The sequence below is a fragment of the Anser cygnoides genome, chromosome 12 (assembly GCF_040182565.1).
Source record: "Anser cygnoides isolate HZ-2024a breed goose chromosome 12, Taihu_goose_T2T_genome, whole genome shotgun sequence".
Taxonomy (NCBI): Eukaryota; Metazoa; Chordata; class Aves; order Anseriformes; family Anatidae; genus Anser; species Anser cygnoides.
Window position 1 is genome coordinate 12,999,037 of NC_089884.1, and position 24,085 is coordinate 13,023,121.

At 51.0% G+C, this 24,085-nt stretch overlaps 1 protein-coding gene across 12 annotated transcripts in view; it reads left to right on the forward strand.

Moving 5' to 3' along the window:
- The first annotated feature begins 547 nt into the window (after positions 1-547).
- HYDIN (HYDIN axonemal central pair apparatus protein) overlaps positions 548-24,085 on the forward strand; it is a 129,432-nt gene continuing 105,894 nt past the window's right edge. For 2 of the 12 annotated variants that reach the window (XM_067004277.1, XM_067004280.1), the window contains exons 1-6: positions 1,586-1,710; positions 8,292-8,420; positions 9,104-9,229; positions 10,521-10,640; positions 13,276-13,410; positions 17,582-17,781. In XM_067004277.1, the coding sequence (XP_066860378.1) occupies positions 1,672-1,710; positions 8,292-8,420; positions 9,104-9,229; positions 10,521-10,640; positions 13,276-13,410; positions 17,582-17,781 (749 nt within the window). In that variant the 5' untranslated portion in view covers positions 1,586-1,671. Of the gene's footprint in view, positions 632-929; positions 1,312-1,553; positions 1,711-8,291; positions 8,421-9,103; positions 9,230-10,520; positions 10,641-13,275; positions 13,411-17,581; positions 17,782-24,085 lie in introns of those variants that run through there. The other 10 variants (XM_067004276.1, XM_048078667.2, XM_067004278.1 and 7 more) reach the window with 9 other exon arrangements.

The following is a 24,085-nucleotide window of genomic DNA, read 5'->3' on the forward strand; positions in this document are numbered from 1 at the left end:
GTCTGTTCCAGTTACTTAGGCAGAAGCCTTTTTGTCTGAGTGTTTAGGGAAGATGAATAGATATGTTCTTTTAGATAATTATTTTGCACTTTGCAGTCCTGTGGCATTTGCCCAAGGCTTAGTTTGAGGTGTCTGGGACTGATTCCTGGCAAAATACTGGTGATGCTCACTACAAATGAGGAATTAATTTCCAGATACCTGATCTGGGAATGTTCTCACTTCCCATTGTATGAATTCAGTTTTCCACTGTGGTCCTGTCAGCCAGTGAATCAGTTCTTTCCTTAGCTGCAGGAGCATTTGCGGGTTAAAATGGTCATGAGGGGTTGAAGCAAAACTTGGGGAGCAGTGAACTCCCTTTAGCCCTGTGTCTGACCCTGCACAAGTGCCCTGAGCAGAGGCACTCAGGTGAAACGTGTTTGAGCGGACCACAGTGATGGAGCTCGGAGCCACCTGGAGCTCCTCAGTGATGGTGTGTGGGACAATCTGGGCTCAGTGATGGGTCTACAGCTGTGTGAGGCTGCCCTTATGGGAGAGGGTTTGTTACAGAGCTTCTCAGAGGTGGGGCTGTTTCCCCAGGGGCGACAAGGCTGTGCTGTGCCAGGCTGGGTGCTGCAGGAGCCCAGCAGAGCAGGTGAGCTGGGGACCAGGCTGTGACATGGGGCAGGAGGGGGCACCTCTGGGAGCAGACGGTCCCTCCGGGGGGCAGTGCTGGCAGCTGTTTGATTTTTTTTTTTATAGGATATTTTAATATTCTCTCTGTCATCTGCACTTCCATCTGGCGTGTGGCTCTTTGCACGACCAGTCGTGTGTGGTGGCTGGTGACAGACCTGGGAGAAGCACAGGGCTCTGCTGTGAGTTCCCTGATCATCGCTCAGTTTTAGCATAAACACAGGGACCTGGCTGTGCTGAAGGCTGTGCTGGGGGAACCTTTGCTGCGTGCTTTCCGTGGTCATTATCTGCTTTCTCCAAGCCTTCGTTATTACTTTGAGACAAGGTGCTGCTCACCACCTGTCCCTAGGGTCTGTGCCTGTTTCCTTACAAATACTGGGGGAATAAGAGCAGGGAAGCACAGCTGGGTTACAGCAGGAGGAGAAGGAGCATCGGGCCTGTGCACGGGGTGGGTGCCGAGCGTCCCCACACCCGGCTGTGGCCCTCTGCCTCCCACCCACCACACCGTCCCGCAGCCGTGGCCTCGCCGCCCGTGTCCCCGCTGCTGTGGTGACGTGAGGCCTGCTGGGCGGCCCTGTTGCTTTGGGAACGAGGAGGGCAACAACAGCCCGGCAGCGACAGCGCTGTGCAGCGGAGACTCGTGTGAGTGCGTCCACAGAGTGAGGAGGGTGCTTGTAGGGGGCCGGTCACTGGCCCCACAGCGGGGTGATGGTGGCTGCGTGTCCACATCCCCTGTCCCGGATGAAACGGGGGGGCTTTTGGTGCAGGGACCTGGGGGCTGGTGCGCTGGGGGGGGAGTTGGGGGAGGTGGGTGGGACACAACCCTATGCAGGCCCATAGATCAGGAGGGGATGCGGGTGCCTGTGGGGCAGGGTGGCCTCGGCCAAATTTGGGGATTTCTTGCTCCCCAAAAGCGAAGGATCCTAATCTTTTCCCTTTCTGCCCATCTCTGAGCGTGCAGACCTGCAGCCAGGCTGGGGATGAGCCGTGGAGGGCAGTGGGATGCCCAGCCTGGCTCCCAGATGTCCCCATGAGCCCGAGGTGAGTCCTGTGGGCCTCCCGATGCCTGGTTCTTGTGGGGGTGTCCCGGCCTTAATTATAAAAGGAGGTTGAGCACAACCTGTAAAATGCTCTGAAGGTTTTTAATGAAAAATGCAGCAGGTGGCATAGACCAGAGAGTTTTGTGGTTGCCTCTTTCCTTGCAGGATTTCCTTAAATCCATAGGTGACTTGCTAAGAGACAGTTCCTGGGCACACCTAGGGGAAAACAAAAATGCTTGGTGTCACCGTGATCCCAGCAGGGTGCAGACTGCTCTGAGTGGGTTCGGGAGCCTTGTGTCCCCTGTCCAAGGACAGGAATCGCTCTGTGAAGCCAAAGACTTTGGCATGAGGCTTGAGCCAGCTAAGGTGGGGTTTGGGGACTGAAGAGATTGCTCCTGCCTCTGCTTTTAGTTGGTTGCTAGTCTCCAGTTTGGTGTCTTTGAGTTGAATTTGTGCTTAAATTCATGTTTATGTTCTTCCAGAGATCAAAACTGCACTGTGAGAACTGGGTATATGAATACATATAGCTGTATTTCACGGAAGTTTTTGAAGACTGAGATTAAAACAGCTTGATTTGGGTGGAGGTTGGTAGGACTTGGGCAATCCAGCTGAGGCCGGGTCCCTCAGGGTCACTGCTGGCGAGGGCAGCTGGTCGGGATGCCAGCAGCATGCAGCCTATGCTATGCGCCGCGGGCTGGTGCTGCAGAAGCTGAGAGCTGGTTCAGAGAGGGACACTGGGTCTTTCAGGGATGCTGGCAGCCTCCCTTGTTCCAGCTTGGGTTGTGCAGGTAGGTGGTGGATTAATTAATTAATGCGCATCGGCAGAACTGTAGCTACTGTTCACGTGCTGTAAGGCCTTGGGGAATGCAGAATTGTTTCCTTTCACCTGAGCTGTTGTAAGCTAGCACGAGTCGTGTGTCCTAGCACTTCTAGGGTAAGAAATCACATGTGGATACAGCCTGATATTCATAGGAGTCTTTCTGTGATTTCCATGAACTTTGGATCAGGTCTTGACAGTAGCTAAACAGCGATACTGCTTGGCTAACTCTGGCTGATTCGGTGTTGCAGAGGAAGCTCTGACCCCGTGCGTGGCTGCTTGTTCCTGACCTGGGCATCCATTTCTAGTCCTTTGGTTTGTTTTTCCACCCCCAAGTTGTCAGCTGCTTGGAAGCTCTGCACTGCAAACCAAAACAATGTTCCAGGTGCCAGGAAATAAGTAAACAGAAAGGGGGAGCTGATGCCAGTTGCAAAGCCAGCGTAGCAGGGATCGAATGCTGGGAGAGGCAGCCAGGGAGGGCAAATAACACCAGAAATACTTGATGCAGGAGCCACAGTTGCAAATTACAACATGTGGGGCTGGGGAGCGTCCAGCAGACCCTTGGAAGGGAGTTTGGGCCACCTCAGTGCCAGCTGAGAGCTGGCTTAGCAAAGTACCAGGAAGGCATAATGCTAGATTCCTATTAATTATCTAGGCTGTGGTAGAGCTTTTGTAATAAATTGCAGGATGACAGCACTTAAGTGATAAAATACGGAGGGAACAGAATATAAAGGTGGCAGGTGAGGCTTCCTGGGTAGTGAGACTTGATTTAGAAATCACTGAACCACTTAGCAGTGAGCTGGAGGGGCAAGAGATTAGTCCTGGAAACTCCGCTTTTCCTTTCCTGGCTTCCTTGAGATGCTGTTTATATGGTAATTATGGCTAAGCAGGTGATTTCTAGGCAAGAAATGTGATCTCGCTACTTAAGCCTGAGCGGGGCAAGATGATTTAGCTGAACAAAATTGTTCAATAGCATCCTGATGCTCAGTTTTAGCAGACCTCCTGTCTCCCTCTTCCAGCAAAGTGTAATAGAAAGGCCAATTATCCAGTTACTCTGGTGAGATGCTTTATCTCTGTGGGAGGAAGGAGGAAGGATTTATTGGGTGTGCTGAAGGAGGGTTCAGCCCCAGCTCTGCTCCCCTACTATTGAACTGGGTGCTGCAGTGCACAGCGTGCTGGTGGGCTCAGGGCAGGGAGGGCCAGCAGTCGGTGTTGGACCAGCTCAGAGGCTGCTGCTGCAGCACAAATGGCGTGGGGTCCCTTGACATAAGAGTGCCAGCATGTGGCGTCATGATGGGCACAAAACTGCCTTTATATGAACCCCTCTTTTTTCTTAACGTCTAAGAAATTGGCTACTTATTCCTCATTTCGTGTCTCTTCTGCGCAGCATCCTCGGAGAGCTGTTCAGTTTTACTTTAGAGGGAAACTGCTGGACAGATGCATGAAGGGATTTTGGATGCTTTAGGGCCATATCTAAGCAGCTTCTTCAGAAGAGCTTTTGCCAAGCTCACAGGCACCAAGGGGCCCCTCTGTGCCCCTATTTGCTGCTGAACCGTCTGAATTTCCCAGTGCTGGCAGTACGGAGCTGGCCTGAAGCCCTGTCTTGTGCCTACAGGTCCGTGCGGGTATGTTGGCTGTGTGACCCTGCGTTATCTCATGAGCCAGGTAGTGTTTGGAGGTTCACGCTGCTGCTCTGAAGAGGTGAAGGTGCTTTTATCAACCCCCAGGGTAGCTCATGGCCATAAGTGCCTGGGAGCAGGGGATGCTGTGCAGGCCCCTTGTTGCAAGGAGTCACTGCAGCAGCTGTGAGCCCACATCATGAGACAGATCTTTTTCCTGCTCTCTGAAGATGTTCCTGGTCTTTTCTTTCTCTTTTTTTTTTTTTTTTTTTCCCCTCCAGAGACTGCTTAGCATTGCACATTAAATAGCCATTAGCTAAAAGACTTTGTGATCCAAGGGAGCAGAGCCCAGCAGCTCTGCCCCTTCCTCCGCTTCCTCCATGCAGCACTGCTGGGAGGGGAGGCAGTGACCTTGCCGGAGCTGGCAGCCAGATGTCCAAGGTGCTCTGCTGGGACGTGTGGGCTTGAATCTCCAAAGCTGAGGAGAGCCTTGAGCTGAGCTCACCCCTTCTCCGGGGTCTTACTTTAATATGGGGGGGAGGAAGCCTCTCTGGAAGGGGAACAGTCAGAGCAGATGCTGACCTCGGTGCTCCAGCACTGCCCGGCTTGTAGCTGGATCTTGGCCAGGCTCAAGCTTGGGTGTGTCTGGGGACAGAGCAAGACATCAAAACCTTGCTTCAGATGAGATCCTAAATTCTTTTCGCAGCCAGAAAACCTGCATCCAAACCCAAAGCTTTGTGGGTCTCCTGAGTCCATAGCTAGCACCCAAGCTGGTGGAGCAGCCCAGCTGGGGCTCTGCACCTTTGTTTATTGAGACAGTTCTGTTCCTCCTTTCCTGGTCACAGGCTGGCAGCTTCAGTGACTCATTTGCTCCTTTGCCATGCTCCTGAAGCTGGGAGCAAAGCATCAGTGCGAGGCAATGCCCTGCAGGAGCTGTGAGGGTGCTCGGTGCCAGCTCACGCTGATGGGATGCTGCTGCCCAGGAGGGCTGAGGAATTTGGTTTCCTCCATGTGCCCGGCAAGGCGGAAAGGTTTGGGCTGAAAGCAGGAAATTGGTGTGTCTACAAGTGCTAATTGGAACGAGCTCATCAGAGAGGTGTTCACCAGGTGTGGCAGCAGCAGAGGACACCCCCAAAGGCACACTGAGTACTGTGGTGACAAGGTGCTGTGCCCCTAGGTCAGGGTCCTCCCGAGGTGAGGAGAGCAGAAATCAAATCCTTGCTTTGTAAGATAGCGCAGAAACTTTTTCTTTGCTCTTAAAGAAATGATTAGCTTGTCTGTGGTGTCTAAATTAATTTGTCTGATGTTCTGTGATGTTAACAAATGCTACTCGAAGGCGTGCTTTCTGATGCTGCCGCAATCATTCACTGCGGAGTGAGATGTTTAAGAAATAGATGGGCCGCAGTGGTTTGCAAGGCTGTAACTCTTCTGAAGGCATTCAGTGACATCAGAAACTGCTGGAGTAAGGGACCAAGTCAACCCATTGCGATTCTGAGGAAGTTCAGGGCAGAAAGCAGCCTCCACTCCAGCCTAGAGCTGAAGAAATCAAAGCCCCAGATGCTTGAACATGTTTCTGTGCCCTCGATGTGGGACTGGTGAGGGTGGTGAAGCCCCAGTTTCCTTGCTGCCTTAGTGGGTCCTTCCTAGTGTGCTACTTGCAAGGTGCTGAGCTTGGTTTTGTTGCTGTGTCCCTGTCCTCGCGGTGTTTTCTGCCTGGGGGAACCCATGGAGAAACCTGAGCAGGAGGGAAGGGAGGCTGGTGGGGATGCTATGTGTCCTGGAAGCCTGTGGGGAGCTGGCTCTGCCTCCAGCCTTGCTGCAGGACGAGGTGCTGCTGCTCTGAGAAGCCTGATCTCCCCCCTGGAGCAGGGGGACCCCAGCAGCAGCCAAACCAGAAACTTGCTGTGTGTCACGCTGAGCACTCCCCTTCCCTGGGTCTGTGGGCTGTGCCCCCGCAGGGCTGTGCCGGAGGGTTGAGGAGAGGGGGACGCAGGCAGCCCCCTTTCCAGGTCCCATTGGTTGCCCTCCGGGTTCCCTTGGGACCCTCGGAAGCCACCGGCCCCATTGGTAACTGCCCCCAGGCAGTTCCGTTGTGCCAACGGCTCCCACCGGGCTGACCAGAGCCGCCCTACAGCCCCTGGTGGTTTGGGGAGTGAGGCCGGGCACTGCACAAAGTGAGTCGTCCCCGAGGAGCCCGGGTTACCCACCCGAAGGTCGAGTCCCACCTTGCTGGTCGGAGGGGCTGGCAGCTGCGCGATGCTCAGCGGGCTCTGACTGCACGCCTGGCCTAAGGCATGTCTGAGGAGGTGGGAGGGGGTTAAGGAGCTCTTTCTGGGGGGCTGCTGGCGGTGGGCAGGTGGCCGTGGGCTCTCCCCAGCGGGCAGAAGTCGTGCTGTGCCGCGGCCCTCTTGTCCCACCTCTCCAGGGAGTTGTGGCTGGCTTCTGAGCTGCCCCTTCGCTCCTGATGCACGGGGAGTGGAGCCCTGGGGCCCCATGCTGGAGGCTGGGGAGAGGGGGGGGACCCGGGAGCACTCTGGAAATAGGCGCCGTGGGCATGATGGACAGGATTAATTTCGAGCGGAGTGAAATTACGGCTGGGAAATTGTAACAAATAATCCAGTTATTCTCAAGACCCAGCAATAAAGCACGGAAATCCAGATTAATGTTGTATCATCCCCGTTTAAATTTCCCTTGAAAAATAGTTATTTCCAGCTTGAAATCCTAGCTCTTTGCTGGAACGTGTCCCGTGCCTGCAGGACAGGGCTGCGCTCTTGTTCCGTACAAGGACAGAGGGGTGCGGTATCCTTAGGTATCTGGCTGTGCTTTTGGGGCCTGGGGCTGCCTTTTAGTCCCATCCTTGTCCTACCCGAGCACTGTATAAAGAGGCCGGTACCATGAACATGTACAATACTCTTTGGGGAGTGAATTTAGGATCTTCCTGGGGCTGCTTTGTCTTCGTCCCTTTCCTGCACACCCCCTTTGTGTGGCCGGGGAGATGTGGGGAGGGGTGTTCAGGCTGGAGGGGAGCAGCCCATGGCCCTGCCAGCCCCTGCCCCTTGTGGAACGAGGGTCTGGAAAACTGCAATTATGAAGGAGTCTTAAGTGGCCCTGCTTTCACACATGTTGTGTTTACATTTGAGCTAATTGCTCATGTTCTTTTAATGGTTTTATGCTCTTATTTCTACCGTTACAGCCTGTAGGGAGCTTTGGGTTGGGTGTTAAGTGAAAATTAGGGCCCTCATTCTCCACGGAGAAATGCTCCTGGGCACTGGGGTAATTTCATGCCTGGAAGAAATCCTATTTGCTGGATAACTTTTGTAACTTAAAACAACCAAATTAGCCTTGAAAAAGGACAATTTCCCATCAGAGTATGGAACTCTGTGCTCCAGTAGTTAGAAACGTGGCAAAGCTCCTTGCACAAAGGGAAAACTTGGCTGGTAAAGCAGGACAGGGCTGATTTGGTTAATGTGTGGGGCAGCCCCGATGCCTGACTTGAGGGGGATTAGTGGTGAGGTTTTGGCTGCTTGGGGGGGCTGAGCATAGCTGCTGAGAACTCAGAAGTGTTTTCCTCTTCACTGTGCTTCACAAAGCAGGCAGGGGCGTTAGCTTTCTGCTCAAGAAGGGTGCTGCAGCCTGGGGACACGGGTGCGTCCTGCGGTGCTCTGCGAGCGGGACTGTCCGGATCTGCACCCAGGACCCCTGCGTGGCTCAGGGGAGGGAATGCTTGTCGGTTACCCGTGCCAGGAAGGAGGTGGCTTTTAGTCAGTAGGAACCTGGTGGGAGGCTCCTTTTTTCCAGACATGAGCATGGATAAGAGGAGAGTGGATGCTGCTGGGGATCCTCGTGCTCTTTTCTGGGTAGGAGAGGTCATATCTCCTCGTTGTCCCGTGAGAGTTAGGACAGTTCCCAGCTCCACCAGAGAATCGGATCTGGAGGCTTCAGGTCTCCAAGGGGCACTTTGTATTGCTGCGTTGCTTCCTCCTGTGCCAGGTGGATGTGAAATGCTCCTGTCCTGGCTCCATGTTGCCCTGCGCTCTGCTCCGTGATCCAGCCGCAGCCTTAATGTGGTTCTTGTGGTTCTTGCCTGGCAGCACTGACACCTTCCAAGTTGTCTGGATTTTAAAATCCCCTTGCTGCTTCTTGCAGGTGGCCCAAGGCATGGCTGCCAGCAAGCTCCATTGCTCCATGGAGTCCTCCAGAAGTCCCGATGGTTTCCAGGGCAAAGCGGTGTCACCTCGTAATCGGCTGGTGGCCGAGGCAGAGGAGCCTGTGACAGTAAGTACCTGCTGGGGCCAGGCAGGATTGCATGAGGCTGGGTTTTCTGAGCACAGATCCAGCTCTGCAAACCACAACGGGATGAGGATGATCCCTCATCACCCCCCGATGCCTCCTCTGCATGCTGGTGGCTACCTGGTGCTGAGGCTCTGTCCAAGAGATGCCCCTGCAGGCTTCTGTAGGGGTCCATGAGGCCAGTCCAGGGAGCGAACAAGCATGGGTTAAAATGAGATGAATGAGGACTTGAGCCTGTTCCTGTCCCCTTTGGCATTGGCACAGCACTGCTTCCCTTGGCTCGCCCACCAGGGGCATCTCTGCATGTGGAGGGGTTGTGAGCACTGGGCAGGGCGCTCTGACAGCTCCCCCCCACACTCCTCAAAGGCCACGGCTCAATCCAGTGACGCTAAAGAGGAAACAAATACCCAAAGAGCAGAAATCCCCAAACATGTCACATTGAATCACAACAGAGAGGCTAATGGGACAGAGCTGCTCTGTTAGAGCGAGTGTGTTCCGCTCTATATAATTAATTTACTGGTGATGAATATTTCAGCAGGTAACTTACAGGGCTTCCAGGACTGTCCTAGTGGCTGTGAGCACAAATTATTCATTGGTGGTGCCTGAACAAGAAAAGCCTTTCTGGAGAAAGGCATTTCTGCAGCCCTGGCCGGTGTCTTGCCTTGCAGCTGACTCCCTCTGCCTTCCTGAAGGAGATGTCCCTCACCACCCAGCAGAGGCTGGCTGCCGCTCGGGACACACGCCGGCCCCACATTGTCCAGCTTCTGGACATGAGCGAAACCTCCCATCAAAAGGTAGCCTTTTCCTGCACTTTTCTTGCTGTTAGATGTGACGTTTGCAGTGCCTCTCTGAACGCCCACATGGCTAGGTGCTGGTGCCCTTTGGAAGCGCTGCTGGTGGTGGGGTTCATCCTGCCTTGTGCTGGGGGAGAGGCAAAACGCTTCCTGCCCTGCTGAGGTGTTTCAGTGCTGGACCAACATAAATCCTGCTGAAATCAGTGAGGTTTGCTGGAGGTTAGCTGCCCTTGCTGAAGCACAGCACTGGAGGAAGGATGGAGCAGGCCACGAGCTGTCTTTTTCCATCCTCTCTCTGAAATGGCCACCTCCCCTCTCGCTTGGGAGCAGTCGCTGTCACGCTTGGGGTCGTGGCTCCCCTTGCTGGTGGCAGCATTGACCCTTGGAGTCTGTAGGCCCTATGCTAATTACTCAAGCTCATCAATAAAAACACCTGCATCAGTACTTTGGGCTGGAACAGCAGCTGGGATGCCTGTAGGTGCCTACAGCTGGCAGGGTGGGTGGATGTGCTGCATCCACAGCAAGGCTCCTGCCTGCTCGAAGCTGCTTCTAAAGGGGCTGTTCAGTGTGCAACACGCTAGTGAGAGCTACTGAGCAGAGAATGGGCAGCCAGAGACCTGTAACGGGTTGCTTCAGGATTGTCCTAGACTGCGCAGGAGGCGGGGAGCAGCAGTATTAAATAAAACAATAATAGCATAAATCATCCCTCCCAGTAAAGCTCATAGGAGAAGGGGATGCTGGGTTCAGGCTTGCTCAAGTTTCCAGTAATGCTGACAAGGGGTGAACCTTACGAGCATCCAGCATTCACCTTGTTTGCCTTTTTCATGCCTCCTCTGTTGCTTTTTTGGCCTCCCCTCCTACGGTACCTTTTTGTGCTTGCTGGTTTCTAGGCTCCATATCCCCATAGGCTATTTGGGGACCCATGGGACTAGATTTGTCTCAGTCTTGGGATGAGTTTTACCCTGTCTTGGAGCCCCACACAAGCTCTTGGGCTTGGCTTCCCCCCTGAGTGCTCACAGCTGCCTTGGTGAGCACTTGGGAATGGCATGGCCATGTTAGCAGGGGGCTAAGCTGGAGGTGAGTGCAGCCTTGCTTTTGGCAAAGGCCTCCTGGAGAAACACCTCCAGAGACGCCTGCTTAATGTGCTCTGGTAACTCGTGGTTGCTTCAGGAGGTAGGTGGGTGAGCTGCTGTTTCCTTAGAAGAGCTGGGCAGGTGTCCCCCCCCAAGACAGTGCAGTGCAGGATGCCCCTTCACATATCCCTCCTCTCACAGATGCCTTGCATCTCCAGTTCTCAGCAGTTGACCTGGATCAGAGCTTGTTCCAGCCTTTCCCCTCGGAGGTGGTATTTCAGAGCTACATCCCCTGCGAGGTCTACGAGGTGCCGCTGGTTCTGAGGAACAACGACGTGGTAAGTGTGGGGCGCTGGGGGAACAGCGAAGTACTCTGCTGAGACACAGCATAGCAAGTTCCCTGCTGCAGCACAGCACACTCAGAATAACACGTCTCATCTTCATTTTGTGAGGGTGTGGAAATCTTCCCATGTTGTGGGGATTCTCCCCCTGGCGTTGGCTGTGCATTGGTGGGTTCTAACCCAAAGGAGCTCTTCCAGTCACATCCTTCCTCTGGAAAGCTCTGCATTGGTGGCATAATAAGGTCTGCATAGTTCTTTCCTTCTTTCATCGTGCTTTGTCTTGAAAGCTCCACTTTGGGCTCCTGCTAAGCTTGATTTGGTTCTGTCCAGGCTTTTCAAAGATGTGGTGCTCTGCTTCCCTTTGGAGAACCACACCATGTCCAGAGGAATGTGCACAATGTGCTCTTGAAGGTCTTTACCTTTTCTTGAAATAACTCTTTGTGCATTTGGAGATTTTCCCAAGGAAGTTGAGAAGGGACAAGTTAGAAGATGTCAGCATTTTTCCTTCCAGTGTAAAGAGGAAAACGGAGACCGTGCCGGTTTCCACAGGGGAACATTTGCTCGTGTGGGGCAGATGCTGAGGGTCAGGTGGGAAGAGACCAGAGGGAGGGAAGGAGATGGGTGCTGGGAGAGAGCACTGTGCGTGTACTACTCTTGGCGTGTAGCCGTAAGTGTGCTGGGAGCAGAGGCAGGCCAGAGAAAGGCAGGTGGCATCCAAGAGATGGCCCCATGGCAAAGAAGCATCTGAGCAGTGAGATGTGCCCGAGGGGAGGCCATGAACTGGCCCCCTCCCCAATCTACCTGCTGGGGGAGACGGGTGGGCACAAGGGCCCTTGGGGGGATGTGGCAGGTGGAGGAGCAGCGAGAGAAGATGAGTGTGCCTGGAGACAGCAGGGTGACTGCAGGCACAGTGTGGTGCCTCCCTTATTCCCAGGGAGCTCCACTCCTGACGTCTCCCTTGGGAATATCAATAAGATGCAGCTTGGATGCCCTATATTCGCACAGTCTGCACAGTGATCTTGGGCGCTTGGTGCTGTGGGTGTCCTCTTTCCTGGTGAAGACCCCCTCAGTTCCTTTTGCTACTGCTCTGCATTGTTCCCACCAAGCCTCTTGGCTCTGGCCGCCCCGTTAGCCGTGCGGCACTTCAAAACGTTTGTCTCTGCCAAGTGTTGGTCAACAGGCAAACAGTTAATCTGCTCTATTCATGCTTCCTCAAGTGGAAAAGAACATCTGCATCAATATTTCTGCCATTCCCAGTAAAAAATAATAAACTTGTACAGCCGCACCTTGGGATTTGTATGCCCTACTGAGGGAGACAATGTGTGAATTGTTGATTTTTTTTTTTTATTATTATTTTATTTTCCCTGAAATGAGTAAGTTCCTGAAGTTATTAAGACCTCAGCCAGTGGACAGCACTGCTGTAAAAGCAGGATGAGCTCTAAGGAAAATCTTTGGTGTATTTTGTCATATGGAGATGACAATCCCAAGAGGGGCTGTTGTATTCTAATTGTGTTGGCTTTTGGTAGTGTCCTGGAGAAAATAGGACTGTGCGCTCCCATCGCTTTCTCAGCAGGTTCTCTGAATGATGCTGCCTTGTACCATGCAGTAACCTGAGACTGCTCCGTAAAATCCAGTGTGTTACGGAGAGGCTCTGCAACGACTTGGGTGCAGAAGTGTTTTGGTGTATACATACTGCCCTTGTCTGTTGTAAAGATGTTTTTCCATCTTCAGGCTGCTCCTTACCCTCTGAGATGTTCTGGGTGGCTTTTGCTGAAACCAGGAGTGTGTGCACCCATCTTTCCGGGGACTCAGTGACCAAAACGTGCATGTGGTGGGGAATGGGTTCCTGGAAGCCACTGCCCTAGGGTGTTGTGGAGAGCCAAGGGTATTTGGAGGCTTCAGGGCTGCCTTGGATGGGGGGTACCAGGCTCCTGAGGGTGCTGCAGACCCGATGCGTGTTTCTGAGCCTCGTGTGGGGTCATTACTTATTAGGGAAGCTGCCTGCTGGCTGAGACTGCATGTTTCAGAGGCTGAGATGAGCTCTGGGGTGCTGGGGTCGATACCCATGCACTAGAGGACGCCAGCTTGCTGTCTGGGGACTGTCCTGGGGGGCAGCAGCAGGCAGTGCAGTGCCCACAAGGACCAAGGCACGCAAAGCTGCTTAGCTGTGATCACCAGGCAGCCTCTGGGGAGCTGGGATAGGCTCTTAATGAAAAAAACACCCTGTGAGTTGGTGCTGGCTGTGTATGTCAAGGCAGAAAACGCCTCTGAAGCCTGTAATTGATAGGCACAGCCTGGGGGGAGGAGGTAATGGTAGTCCAGCTGTCCTTCACTCTGGCAAGCTGACTGCTCTCGTCTCCTGGATCAGCCTTCCCAACGGGAGTGTTGTGCTCCCTTGCTTCTTCACAGCCCCCTTCAGCAGCTCTTAGTCACCCCCTTTTTTTTTTTCTGGGGTCATCTTTGCCTTCCTATGTTCCTCCTTTTTATTCCTGGTGTATTGCACAACTGTACCTCCAGGGCTAAAAGTCCTTTGGGAAGGTGGTTGAGGGAAGATGTCACCTGGACAGGGTCATGTCTTTTCTCTGTTTCCACCTGGGCTGCAAAATCTGATAGCTTCACGTTTTCCCTGCAGGTTCCTCGGCTGGTGAAGGTCGTCCTGGAGAGCTCACCTTATTTCAAGTTGATCAGCCCCACTGATGTGTGCCGTAAGGTGGCACCTGGCATGCCTTCCACCTTCCGCATCCTTTTCACCCCTGAGGAGAACAAGGTGAGACCAGAGGTCCCAGGAGGTTGGTGCCTTTTGGTGGAGCGTGAACCCATGGGGCTGGATTTGGAACAAATGAGGAGGTGTGGGTTTGTGGATTTTTCCTGGTTTCAGTGGGGTTGTGCTGGATTCAGAACTGGGAGAAAGTCTTTCAGCATGGTGGAGGTCCTACTCAAGATGTAGGCTCTTGTTTTAGGCTTCTTTTGTCCTTCAGCGCTGGAACATTTAACGTTTAATTGGTGTGGCTGTCTTTGTGCATGTTGTGGTGAGGGCTCTACTGATGGGCACCCATTCCATGCCAACTTGCTCGTTTCTGCACCAGGACAAATGTGCAAGGTCTCTTGGGGCATGGCTGCTTGCTCATCTCTTATTTGCTGCTTAGTTCTGCTTTAATTTCACAATTTGGCCCTTCCTAGAAGAGTAGTTATAGACAACTACAAAGGAAATGTCTTGTGGTCCCTAGCTCGCTGTGCTTGTGGAATAATCTGTTCCTTTGGAGGGACTGAGAAATTATTTAACATCATTAATATTTAGGGTAAAAATTGGGTTTGCCTAGGGCAGTTCTACAAACTACCCAAGTGACACCAGAGTTTAGTCTCATGATGTAGGCTTTGTGAAGTACACTGGTGCCTTTAAGATGTGATTTATCAGTATTAATTACTGAGTGTTCACTTTTGGGGGTGGAGGAAGGGGAAAATGGGTTCCCACAAAAGGCATTTCAAGCTTAGAGGGGCAGCAGAGCGATGTAGGAACATCACCAGAAGCAGAAGTTGGGTGGGATGACCTGAGAGCACTTGGGAGATGCAGCACCAGCATGGTCGGGAGGTGCACAGTGCCTTGCGGCCCCCCCCGAAAAGGGGCTCTGGGTGACCCAGGGAATTGGAATATAGGCACCAACTCCTCTGTCGTGGCTGGGGAAGTCGTCCTGGTGCGGGGCTGCTTTATGGGATTTTCTTGCTGTCATTCCTGATTCACGGGATGGAGCACAGAGCTGGGCTGCAGCTGAGCCCTCAATAAGCGGTCATTGGGAACGTGCTGCATGGTTGGGCTGTCAAAATCAACATGCAGCCAGCGTGTCTCAGTGTTCATTGGCACCTGTGTTGCAGATGAAATGCTCATTCTTCTGTTGGGCAATGTTTCCAATGAGTTACCCTCTCGTGCTCTGCGTTACAGCTCTGGCTGCATCATGGGGGTGCCCTGGCAGCCCCTGCCTGGCTGGAAACCTTCGTGGAGCAAACCATCTGCAGATAGGGATGCTCGTCTTGTCCTTCAGCTTTGTTTGTAGATTAACTTGAAGGAAGGAGGCAAGAAGCATATAAAAACGTAGCACAGCTGATTCTTTTTTTCCCCCCTTGCTCTCTACACTGTAGCAATACAATGTTTTCAGGCAATACCAGTTCAGTCTGTAAGGTTTGCAAAATTCATCGCTGATGCTCAGCGAAGGCTGAATTTAACGCTCATTGATTAATATGAAATATGACAGGACGATGAGTTACTGTGTTACTGAAATTAACTCCTTTAAAATTCAGGCCAGCCCCGCTAGAGAAGCATTCCAGCCTGCAGCAGCTATTGCAAGCATATTTTTGGGAAGAGTCCTGCGGGGAGGGGAGAGGACAAAAGATTGAGGCAAATGAAGCTGGAGCAAAAGGGCCGGTTTCAAAGCACCCTGTGAACCAGTAGCTGAGGAAGGCAGCAGAAGGGTACTCGTTGCTGTGCTATGCTATCATCACACTCCAGCCTCTCCTCTCTTAATGGCCCTTATTTTTCAGCCTTTATGGTATCGTGGTTTCAGCAGGGAGTTTCCCCTGGTAGACTTCCTACATTACCTCACCCTACAGGACTTTTTCTTGCTTTGCAGTTGTCTGCTGCAAAGAATTCACTGAAGTATTTTGAAGTTAGGTGGCTGACACCTGGGTTTGCTGGCTTCTTGGGCAGTTAATTACTGTCACACTGCTTTCAACCTTAATGTGAGCCTGGGATGACATCCCCGATGCCAGCAGCTGCGTTCATTTCAGTGGGCACTCATACAAATGCCAGCAGTCACACTTTGAAGGCTGGAGCTTGCGACTTATTACCTTTCGAAGGTGAATAAGGGAAAAGGCAGCGTTGTGCAATGATTTCTACTTTCCTTGAAACGGAGAGGAGTCATGTGAAGGATGAGGTCATATTTTCATGGAAATCTATAGCCTAAAGCTGGGTGTAAACACAGCACAACCTTTAAATCATGCAAGTGATGCGACCCCTCTCTCTCCCAGGCAGGTGTGTTTAGGAAAGTGCCTTTAAGCAGTCTGCTGAGGGGTTGCAGTTGTGAAGCACAGCAGGGTTTAGGCCAGTTTCAGCTATGCCCTTAGACCGTAGCTGAGTGGGTGGCAAGGCTGGTGTCCTGGTGGTGCAGCAGGGGTTGCAGCCATCATTGTCCCATTCTCTGCAGCAGACCCCGTGAGTCACCATGCAGGTGGCCCTAGTGCTTGTGCCCCATGCAGGGGTTTCATATGGGGCAGGTACTAATTCCTTGGGCCCTTATTTACATCCCTGTTGATCTGCTTCCTTCTTACCAGTGACAAAGACTTGAAAATGCGTTCCTGTTTTTTCCCTCAAATACCTCTGGTTGCTGAAGTTTCTTGCCTCGTTATCCCACTGCTGATCTGGGCTCCTTGTGTCCTCCTCTGTCTACCTGGCATCTGGAGGGGAGAGATAAGGAAATATGGCATGCCAAGGCTTAATAAGGCATGCAGCTTTCAATTGGATTTACAATGCCTGTGTTACACCAGGGTGGCCAAAATAACAACAACAGAAAGTAAATTACTTGCTTTATTTGCTAGTGTGGTTTCTGAGGATCCAAACAGCCCAGAAAAAGAAGTATGCAGATAACAGGAGCTTTAAATTGGCAGGGGCTGCCCTTCTCCTTTATTTTAGAAGGCTTATGCTTCAAGACTGAGTATGAAATTGCTAATTCAGAAAGGCTTGCTGCTGCTGACACTCCCTCCTGAAACATGATATTGGGTTCTGCAGGTATTGCTGCAGTTCCCTACCTGGCATTTTACCCTCTAAAGATGAGAAGCCAAAGCCCTTCTGCAGTTTCCAGTGAAAATTTGAGATGTCTAGGAAAAAAAAGACCTTTCTTGATTCCTATTTTACATCTCGGATGCGACAGCATCTGTTACTGCAATTCCAAACCCTGGCTCAGAGCGCGCTGTGCCTTGCTGCTGGAGCAAGGTCTGCAGCCTGGCAATGTCCTGGTGCCCGGGGCAGGGAGGAGGAGGCAGGAAAGCCCAGGCACAGAGGGCTCTGGATGGGTTCTGGCGAAGGAAGCTCGATGTTAAGTGTAATTCCTGCTAAAACTTTATACCATCGCATACTTGAAGCGGCAAGGAGACAATCTCAAATGAGTTCAGTGCCCCAGGTAGGCATGCCAGAGAGGCACCAATCACTTATTAAAGAGGATTTACAAGGGAGACATGATTAAGGCATCAACCATGCCAGAATATTCAGCGCAGAGGAAGCAAAGCTATCTTCTGCATCCCCTGAGGCTAGGATGAGACGTAGAGGGAAATGGAGATCAGACACAAGGAGAACTTTGTAAGGCTGGGTTAGAGCCGGGACGCGTGCTGGGGGTGGGAGGGAATTGTTAGTGCTAAAAGAGCCTGTTGGGGATCTCAGGAATAGTTTGGGTATAGGGCTGAGCCGCTTTTGGGTGGGAAGATGGACCAGATAGAACTTACGGGGCTGTATCCCCGGCCTCGTCATTCATGGCACTGCTTGGGTGGTGGTGGGGAATAAACACCCCGTGCAACAACCGGCCATCGCAGCAGCTATGGTGTCCAGCTTAGGTGCTTCATCCGAGACTGGCTGTGGGTCGTGTGTGTGGTTCTTTTCATGCTCTAATCCCTTATGGGAATTCATTCTGTGTTGGCGCTTCAGAATCAAAGCATCAGGCAATTTTGTCCTCTGCTGGCATAGAGGTGGCTCTGCCAGCTTGCTGCTAGAGGAGGTGAAGCAATGGGACCGCTTCCTCTTTGCAAGTTAACGAGCCTCTACCAGTCATGCTGCAGGAATGAAAGGTCATTAAATAAAAACTACTACTGCATTATTGAACAAAGTGACAGAAAACAGCAGTTTTCCTTCTGTTGTGGTAATAAACACACTTTTGCTGATCCTGTTTCTTTCCCTGCAGGATTACTTCCATGAGCTCACCTGCATCACGGAGAGGGAGAAGTTCATCGTGCCTATCCGAGCCATTGGCGCCCGAGCTATCCTGGACTTCCCCGACCAGCTCAACTTCTCAGTCTGCCCGGTCAAGCACAGCACCCAGAGAACTCTGCTGGTTCGCAACATCGGGAACCGAGAGGCCCGCTACTGCATCAGCACCCAGAGGTAAAGGAGCTTTGCATCCCGATTATCCACAGCGCTGCTGTGATGGTGTCGAGAGCCAGAGCATCTATGCAGCTGTGTTGCAGCAGCTGGAAACGGGCAGGACGTGGGGTTTGCAGTTGCTTACTGCTTTAGGAATGGTGCAGTCTGATAACAGCAGCTTGTGGAGTTCTGTACTGTGGTGGTGTGTATTCAGCACGGCATCTCACAAAGGTTCTGCTGGGTTGAAGGGACATGTGCATGAAGTCAACTTGATGCCCTTGAGCTGGGCCAGATTCTGCATGGCAGACAGCTATGGAAGCTCAGGTCAGGTAGATCTAGATCAGGGTTTGGAAACGGTTAGCTAGGAGCTGGCGAAAGAGCCCGTAAAGAATTTATTGCTTAGGATCTAGAGCTTAGGAGGTCAAAGCAATTGGTAGTGAAGCCCTTAAAATAACACTGGTTGGGGACCTTTATTTTGCTGTAAGTTTGGTCTGGTCCCTGGGACCAAATATTAAGTGGAACGAGCTCTACAGTGGAGATGAGCAGACTCTGGCTTCAAAACTGCTCTGCAGCCCCAAACGCTAGTGGGGGCATAAATGCAGCAAGTAGCTAGTGCAGGGATGGGGGCCCACCAAAGGCTGGTGAGGTTTCATAAGCAGGCTGCTGGGATGCTGCTCCTCCCTGGTGCCTTCCTAGAGATCAGCTTGTGGGGCCATGAAGTGGAGCGGGGAGGAGCATGGTGTCTTTGGAAAGGAAAGGGGTATATCCTATACAAATCCCACATGTATGCTGCTGCCTCTGCTGAAGCCTTGTAGCAGGGGAAAAACTGACGAGGTGCTTAGTATCTTTTCCAATACACTTACCAACTCTTCTATCAAGTGATATATGTTGAGTGCTATGGATATTAAAAGTTTAAGTTCAGTGATCAAATACCGCAGTCCTGATTTGCAATAAGGAAATGGAGAAAACTTTTCTAATGCTTCCCAACTACAAAAAAAGCGGAGCTCTGGGTAACCGGATTCCGTGCATATGAAGATCAAAAGCCGATATGATTTCCCTTGTCTGTTGAGGGCGTCTGTCATCTCCTCCGTTTCATTACCAACTTCAGAAAACCAGTTTGAAATTTCAAACAGATGATTTAAATCCTTGAATATGAGCACCATTTCATTCTAATTAAGAGTGGCACCCACTTTCATTCAGATTTCTTATGAGCTACTCAGAAGTTTCTGTGTTTCTGCTTTATCTCTTTTTGCTTTTGTTCACTGAAATGTCATAAAGAATTCTTCAGTGGGATCTTTTTGAAAGGTTGAGTTCCTCTAATGCCTGTCTACCATCTATGTGCATTCACAGATGTATAGGAAATGGGAGAAATTTGGGAAAAATGTGAGATGGAAATGGAATGATTTAGAATTGTCAGGTAGAATTGTAGAACAATTTAGGCCGGAAGGGACCTCTGGAGATCACTGGAGCAAATGCCCTGCTCAGAACCAGACCAGCATCAAAGTTTGATCAGGTTGGCAAGTGGCACAGCTTCCTACTCGGGCCATTTTTGTGTTGAGTTCTCAGTGTCTTCGACGTTGGAGGTTCCATTGCTTCACTGGCTTCCAGTGTTCGACCACCTGCATGGTGACGCTTTTTTTCCCTAATATCTGCTGAGATTTTCCGTTACTGCACCTTGTGTCCACTTTCCATTACCTTGTCCCTGCACATCTCCAAGATCTCCTCTGTGCCCTTGCTTTATGTAGCTGTAAGCAGCAGTGAGATCTGTCTTCATCTTTCCTTCCAAAGGCTGAGCAAACTTCCCAATGCATCTCCCTGTGCCCTAGCCCTACCAAGTTGGCTTTTACCAGACTCATCCTGCCTGCTCTGTCTCATCTGGGGAGCCCTGAGCTGGGCACAGCCTTCCGGAGCTCTTCTCCCAGGAGCTGAGCGGAGGCAGTAATCCCTTCCCTGGAGCTGCTGCTGCCCTCTTGTTCGTACTGTCCTACGTGTGCTTAGCCACCTGCCCGTGCTCCTCTTGTCACCAAGCAGCACCCCGAGGTCCTCTTCTGCAGAAACGTTTTCTATCCGTCAGCACCCAGCCTGTGCTGCTGCCTGGGGTTATTCTGTCTTTCAGGGCCCTCAACCATGCCCGTGGATTTCCATCTTCATGAGTGAGCCTCATCACCGCTTCTGATAGCGGGGCCCGGTAGCTGGCTCCTTGCTCGCTGTGCTGTGGGCACAGACGTATGCTGAGCTCCGAGGTGAGGCTCTTGTTTCCAGCAACCCCAGCAGGAAAGAACTGGCCTCCCCCTGATGGGACAAGGGGATCTGAGCCAGGCCGACATGCTGCTCTGCAGGCTAATAGATCATTAGCTGGCAATTGTCTCTGAACGAATATATTTACACCGGCTTTAACAAAAGAGGCCGATTTCCTGCTAATGTTAGGGGATTAATTTCCCTGTTAGAGAGGGTGGAACAAAGGCTTGCATCATTATTAACAGAGGTAGTGAAGATTTAGCTTAATAAGTCACTACCTCCTGTGAATGACTTCCATAACGACTCAATGATTAATTATGGTCACAGTGTGTTTAAAATTGTGCTGGGAGCTTTGGAAATGAATGACTTATGTTCCCTGTCCTAGACAGCTTAGTGTAAATACGAGATGCGGTAATCAAGAGTTATGGCATAGGTGCTTTGGGGAAGGAGTGCCAGCTTTATGGGCTTAAATTTGGACAATTTTATTCTGTTCTTATTTAGCAGATTATTTAAGCAGCTTAAGTTAAATGTATATATATATTTTTTTGCTAAATAAAGATGTCCTGTTGTTGCACTCCATCTGAATGTCATACAGCATCTGTGTATTGATATGTGCACATGCGTATGGTAGGGAGAGGAACTGGTGGAGTAGAAGGGAACTAGAGACCTGTCTAAGCTTTTAGAGCCATCATCTGAGCTCTATCTTATGGATTCCTTCTGCTTTCTTCTGTTCTTATTCTCCGTTCACACAAGCGAAAGTTCTGTTTTTGTTGCTGCAACTTTTTTTTTTTTTTTTGGCCTAAAGAAATGCAGGCTCTCACCTGTTCATGAGCCTGTTGCAGATGCCACCATTTTGTAGCTATTGTATTGCTCATCACCTTTCTTTGCCTCCTTCCTCTGCATTCCCTTCTCTGCAGCACTGAACATATGCTGTCTGCTTTCCCCTTCAATGCATCTTTTAGTCCTGGGAAAATTGCACATGCAATTGCAAATGCCAGCCTTTCCTTTCAGTCAGAGCTCAGCCCTTGCACATGGTCAGTTTGTGGGGATGCTCCCTACCTGTTGCTTTGAAAGGGGTCTGAGGACCCCTATGGTCTCTGAATAGGGTCTGAGGACACCTATGGTTTCTGTTGCACACTTCATTCCAGGGAAGAGCTCCTAAGTGGATCCATGGAGCTAACTCAGCATCCTTCGGCTGTTCCCTGGTCAAAGCTTTCCCTTGCCATGGCATCTACCAGAAAATATTACTATGTTTTGACCACTGGTGAACAAAACATTCCCTGTTATGCAGTCTGGCATTATCTTGCCTGTGTTCCCTCTGCGTGACCATACCTAACTCTTTTTGCAAAGCTTGATAATAAAAAATAATAATAGTATAAATATAGAAAGCCTCTTCCTCTCCTTTTCATTGTTAAGGCAGCATAATGAGTTTCTTCTCTGATATTCAGGAAGATAAATGTCATTCCAGTACACTTGAATTGAAAATGGTGTCTGGAAGCACATCTCAGTGCAGTACTGCCTTCTTTCTTTAACCCCATCATTGACAATGGCAAGCATCGTGCTATGCCATGCTTCAGGGCTAGATAGGATTGGCCTGAGATAGGCACCTCCATTTGGGAATGCCCCTGGAAGCTGAGATGGAAGCTGGCAGGGTGAGATGCTGACTCCAGGCAGGGCTTTTCAGCACAGATGTGGAGTCTTGGATGCTCAGATGGTCCAACAGGCTCAGTTCACTGGAGCGGTTACAAGCTTGACTGTGGCTGCTATACCATTACTAAAATTAATATATGCTGAGATTTAATGATCTTTGTGTTTTTCCTGCAAAAGTTCTTAATAGATAGATGAGGCAATTCAATCATCAGTAGATGGTATTGCCATCTTTGGGGCAGGAGGCAGCATTTAATTGAAATCAGGCAGAAGGCTGAAAATTGATTATTTTTTTCTTCCAAATCAAACGTTTTTAAAATGCAGATTAAGGCCCTAGTAGACCAAAGAGAAAGTTTGCTTGGTCACAGAGATGAACATACCATGGGACCTGGTGAAGGAGCCTCCTTGCACGCTGTGTTTATCAAATGTTTGTAGGAGAAAGGTGGCATGATGGTTTGAAAGCCTGAGTCATGGCTTTGCTCTGCCACTTGTTTCTAAGTTGTCAGGAGTATTTGGTGTCCTCATGGAACACGACGTTTGTCAGCCCTGTAAAGGAGAGCTGATGCCTGGTGAAGGCAAGTTGTAAATGCCAAAATGTCTCATTATGAGATTGTTTCAAGTCTAGCATCAACCCCTTTCCCAAGGGCAGTAATAGACAAGATCTCAGCAGGTACCAGTGGAAAGGCCTCCTGCAGATTGGCATGGCAAGCACCTACATACAGGCTGGGGATCTGCCTGTCATTGCAAGGTACCACGGGCTTATTATAGATCTGGACCCGTGAAGCTTTGATGTGCACCAAAACAAACATCCACACAGACACAGTTGAAAAGTATGTCAGAAGAAAAGAAGCTGTTAAAAAACAAACCCCAAAGCTTATCTGTTGAAAGATTTTCTGTCTTTTGGGAGCAGTAGTGATTCATTAAAAGGGCAGATCTAAGAGGGCCAGAATTATCTTAAAGAACAGCTTACAATTAAATCACAATTAATGGATAAAAGGCCAAGGTTTAGCCTGCCAGCTCCATCTCTTGGCAGTGGTTTTCACTTGGCTATTACAACACATCAGCGATGTCTCCTTACCCTTTCTTATCTGTAGGCTGCAGGGAACAGCATAGTTGTGTTGCCAGAAGTTTGGAGGAGCTGAGTTCAACCAAGGGGCTTGCATTTGGGGTCTTGCAACACGAGGTCTGTGCGAGGGGTGGTGAGCTCCTGCCATAGCAGTAGCAGTTGTCCTGTGGGTATGGTGTGGGGTGGGATGTAGGAAGTGCAGTGTCTGATTCATGCTCAGTTTCTCAGTGATCTGAATTATGGCTCTTGGCTATTCTCTGTTTCTCCTGACAGATAACAGGGAAGGGGCGTTCAGCTTGCCAGGTGGCCGCCATCTGGAATGGGATGTATAGGCTCCCTCTAAAGCAGCACGGAGAAGTCACCTGAGTATGGGCTGGGTTTGCCGAATTGTCTGATGTTGTGCTTGTGCAGGGCCTAACATGGTCTGAACTTGGTTGGATCCTCTTCCTCTTGTGACAGTGCGAAGCTAGGATGATGCCCTATGTGTCTGGCATCCCCTGAGGCCTCCCCTGGGAGCGTTGCTCCCCTCCCAGCCATCCGAGGAGGGCTGCAGTATGCAGGCACATGGAGGGGAAGGAGGAGGACTCATGGAGCTCTTCTCAGCTGGAAAGGGCTTGCAGTCTCAAAAAAGAAAAAAATTGTGTGCCTTTCCTCTGGGGATCATGGCCCAGCATCAGCTCAGCGTGGGCCGCAGTCTGGCAGGACACACGGCGGGGCGGCCTGCTCGGGAACGGGGGGGCTGCATCCCTTGACAGAAGAAACAAACCCTATCCCTGAAAAATCCTTTTTGGTGACTGCAACACCTTACATGAGCTACCTGAGGGCTTCCCAGTCAGCTCCAGAGGGAACCTCTCTGCCCTGGGGACAGAGGGCGAGCAGAACCGGGCCCAGGCCCCCAGCGCCATGAGGCTCTGGGGCGACATGGATACCCCCAGCCACGATGCGGGACCGTGCGGCAGCCTGGTGCTCCTGACATGTCCCACATCCAAGCACTAGCAGCAGTGCTCTTGCTAAGAGTAATGGGAACAGGTCAGTCTGCTAATTGCAGCTCTATCTCATTACTGAGCGGAAATGCCAGCAGTTTTATCAGCTGTCACTGCTCATCTGAACAAAGTTCAGCTTGCGCACAGGTCCAGTCGTTCTTATTTTTTTTGTGGGTGCATTGCATTCTCTAATCATGGCTAAAAAACCTCTCCAGAACAAGTTTTGGAGGTGGCAATTTGTCCACCAGCACAGTAATGAACAATAACTTGGGTCTTCTGAGTGGGGCTGTGCAAGCTGCCACCTTCCATCTGACTTTTCCAGAGAGCTATCCCTGAGCATTAAGGCAGAGTTTCAAGTCTGTCAGCTAAGAACTGTTTACTTGGTGACAAA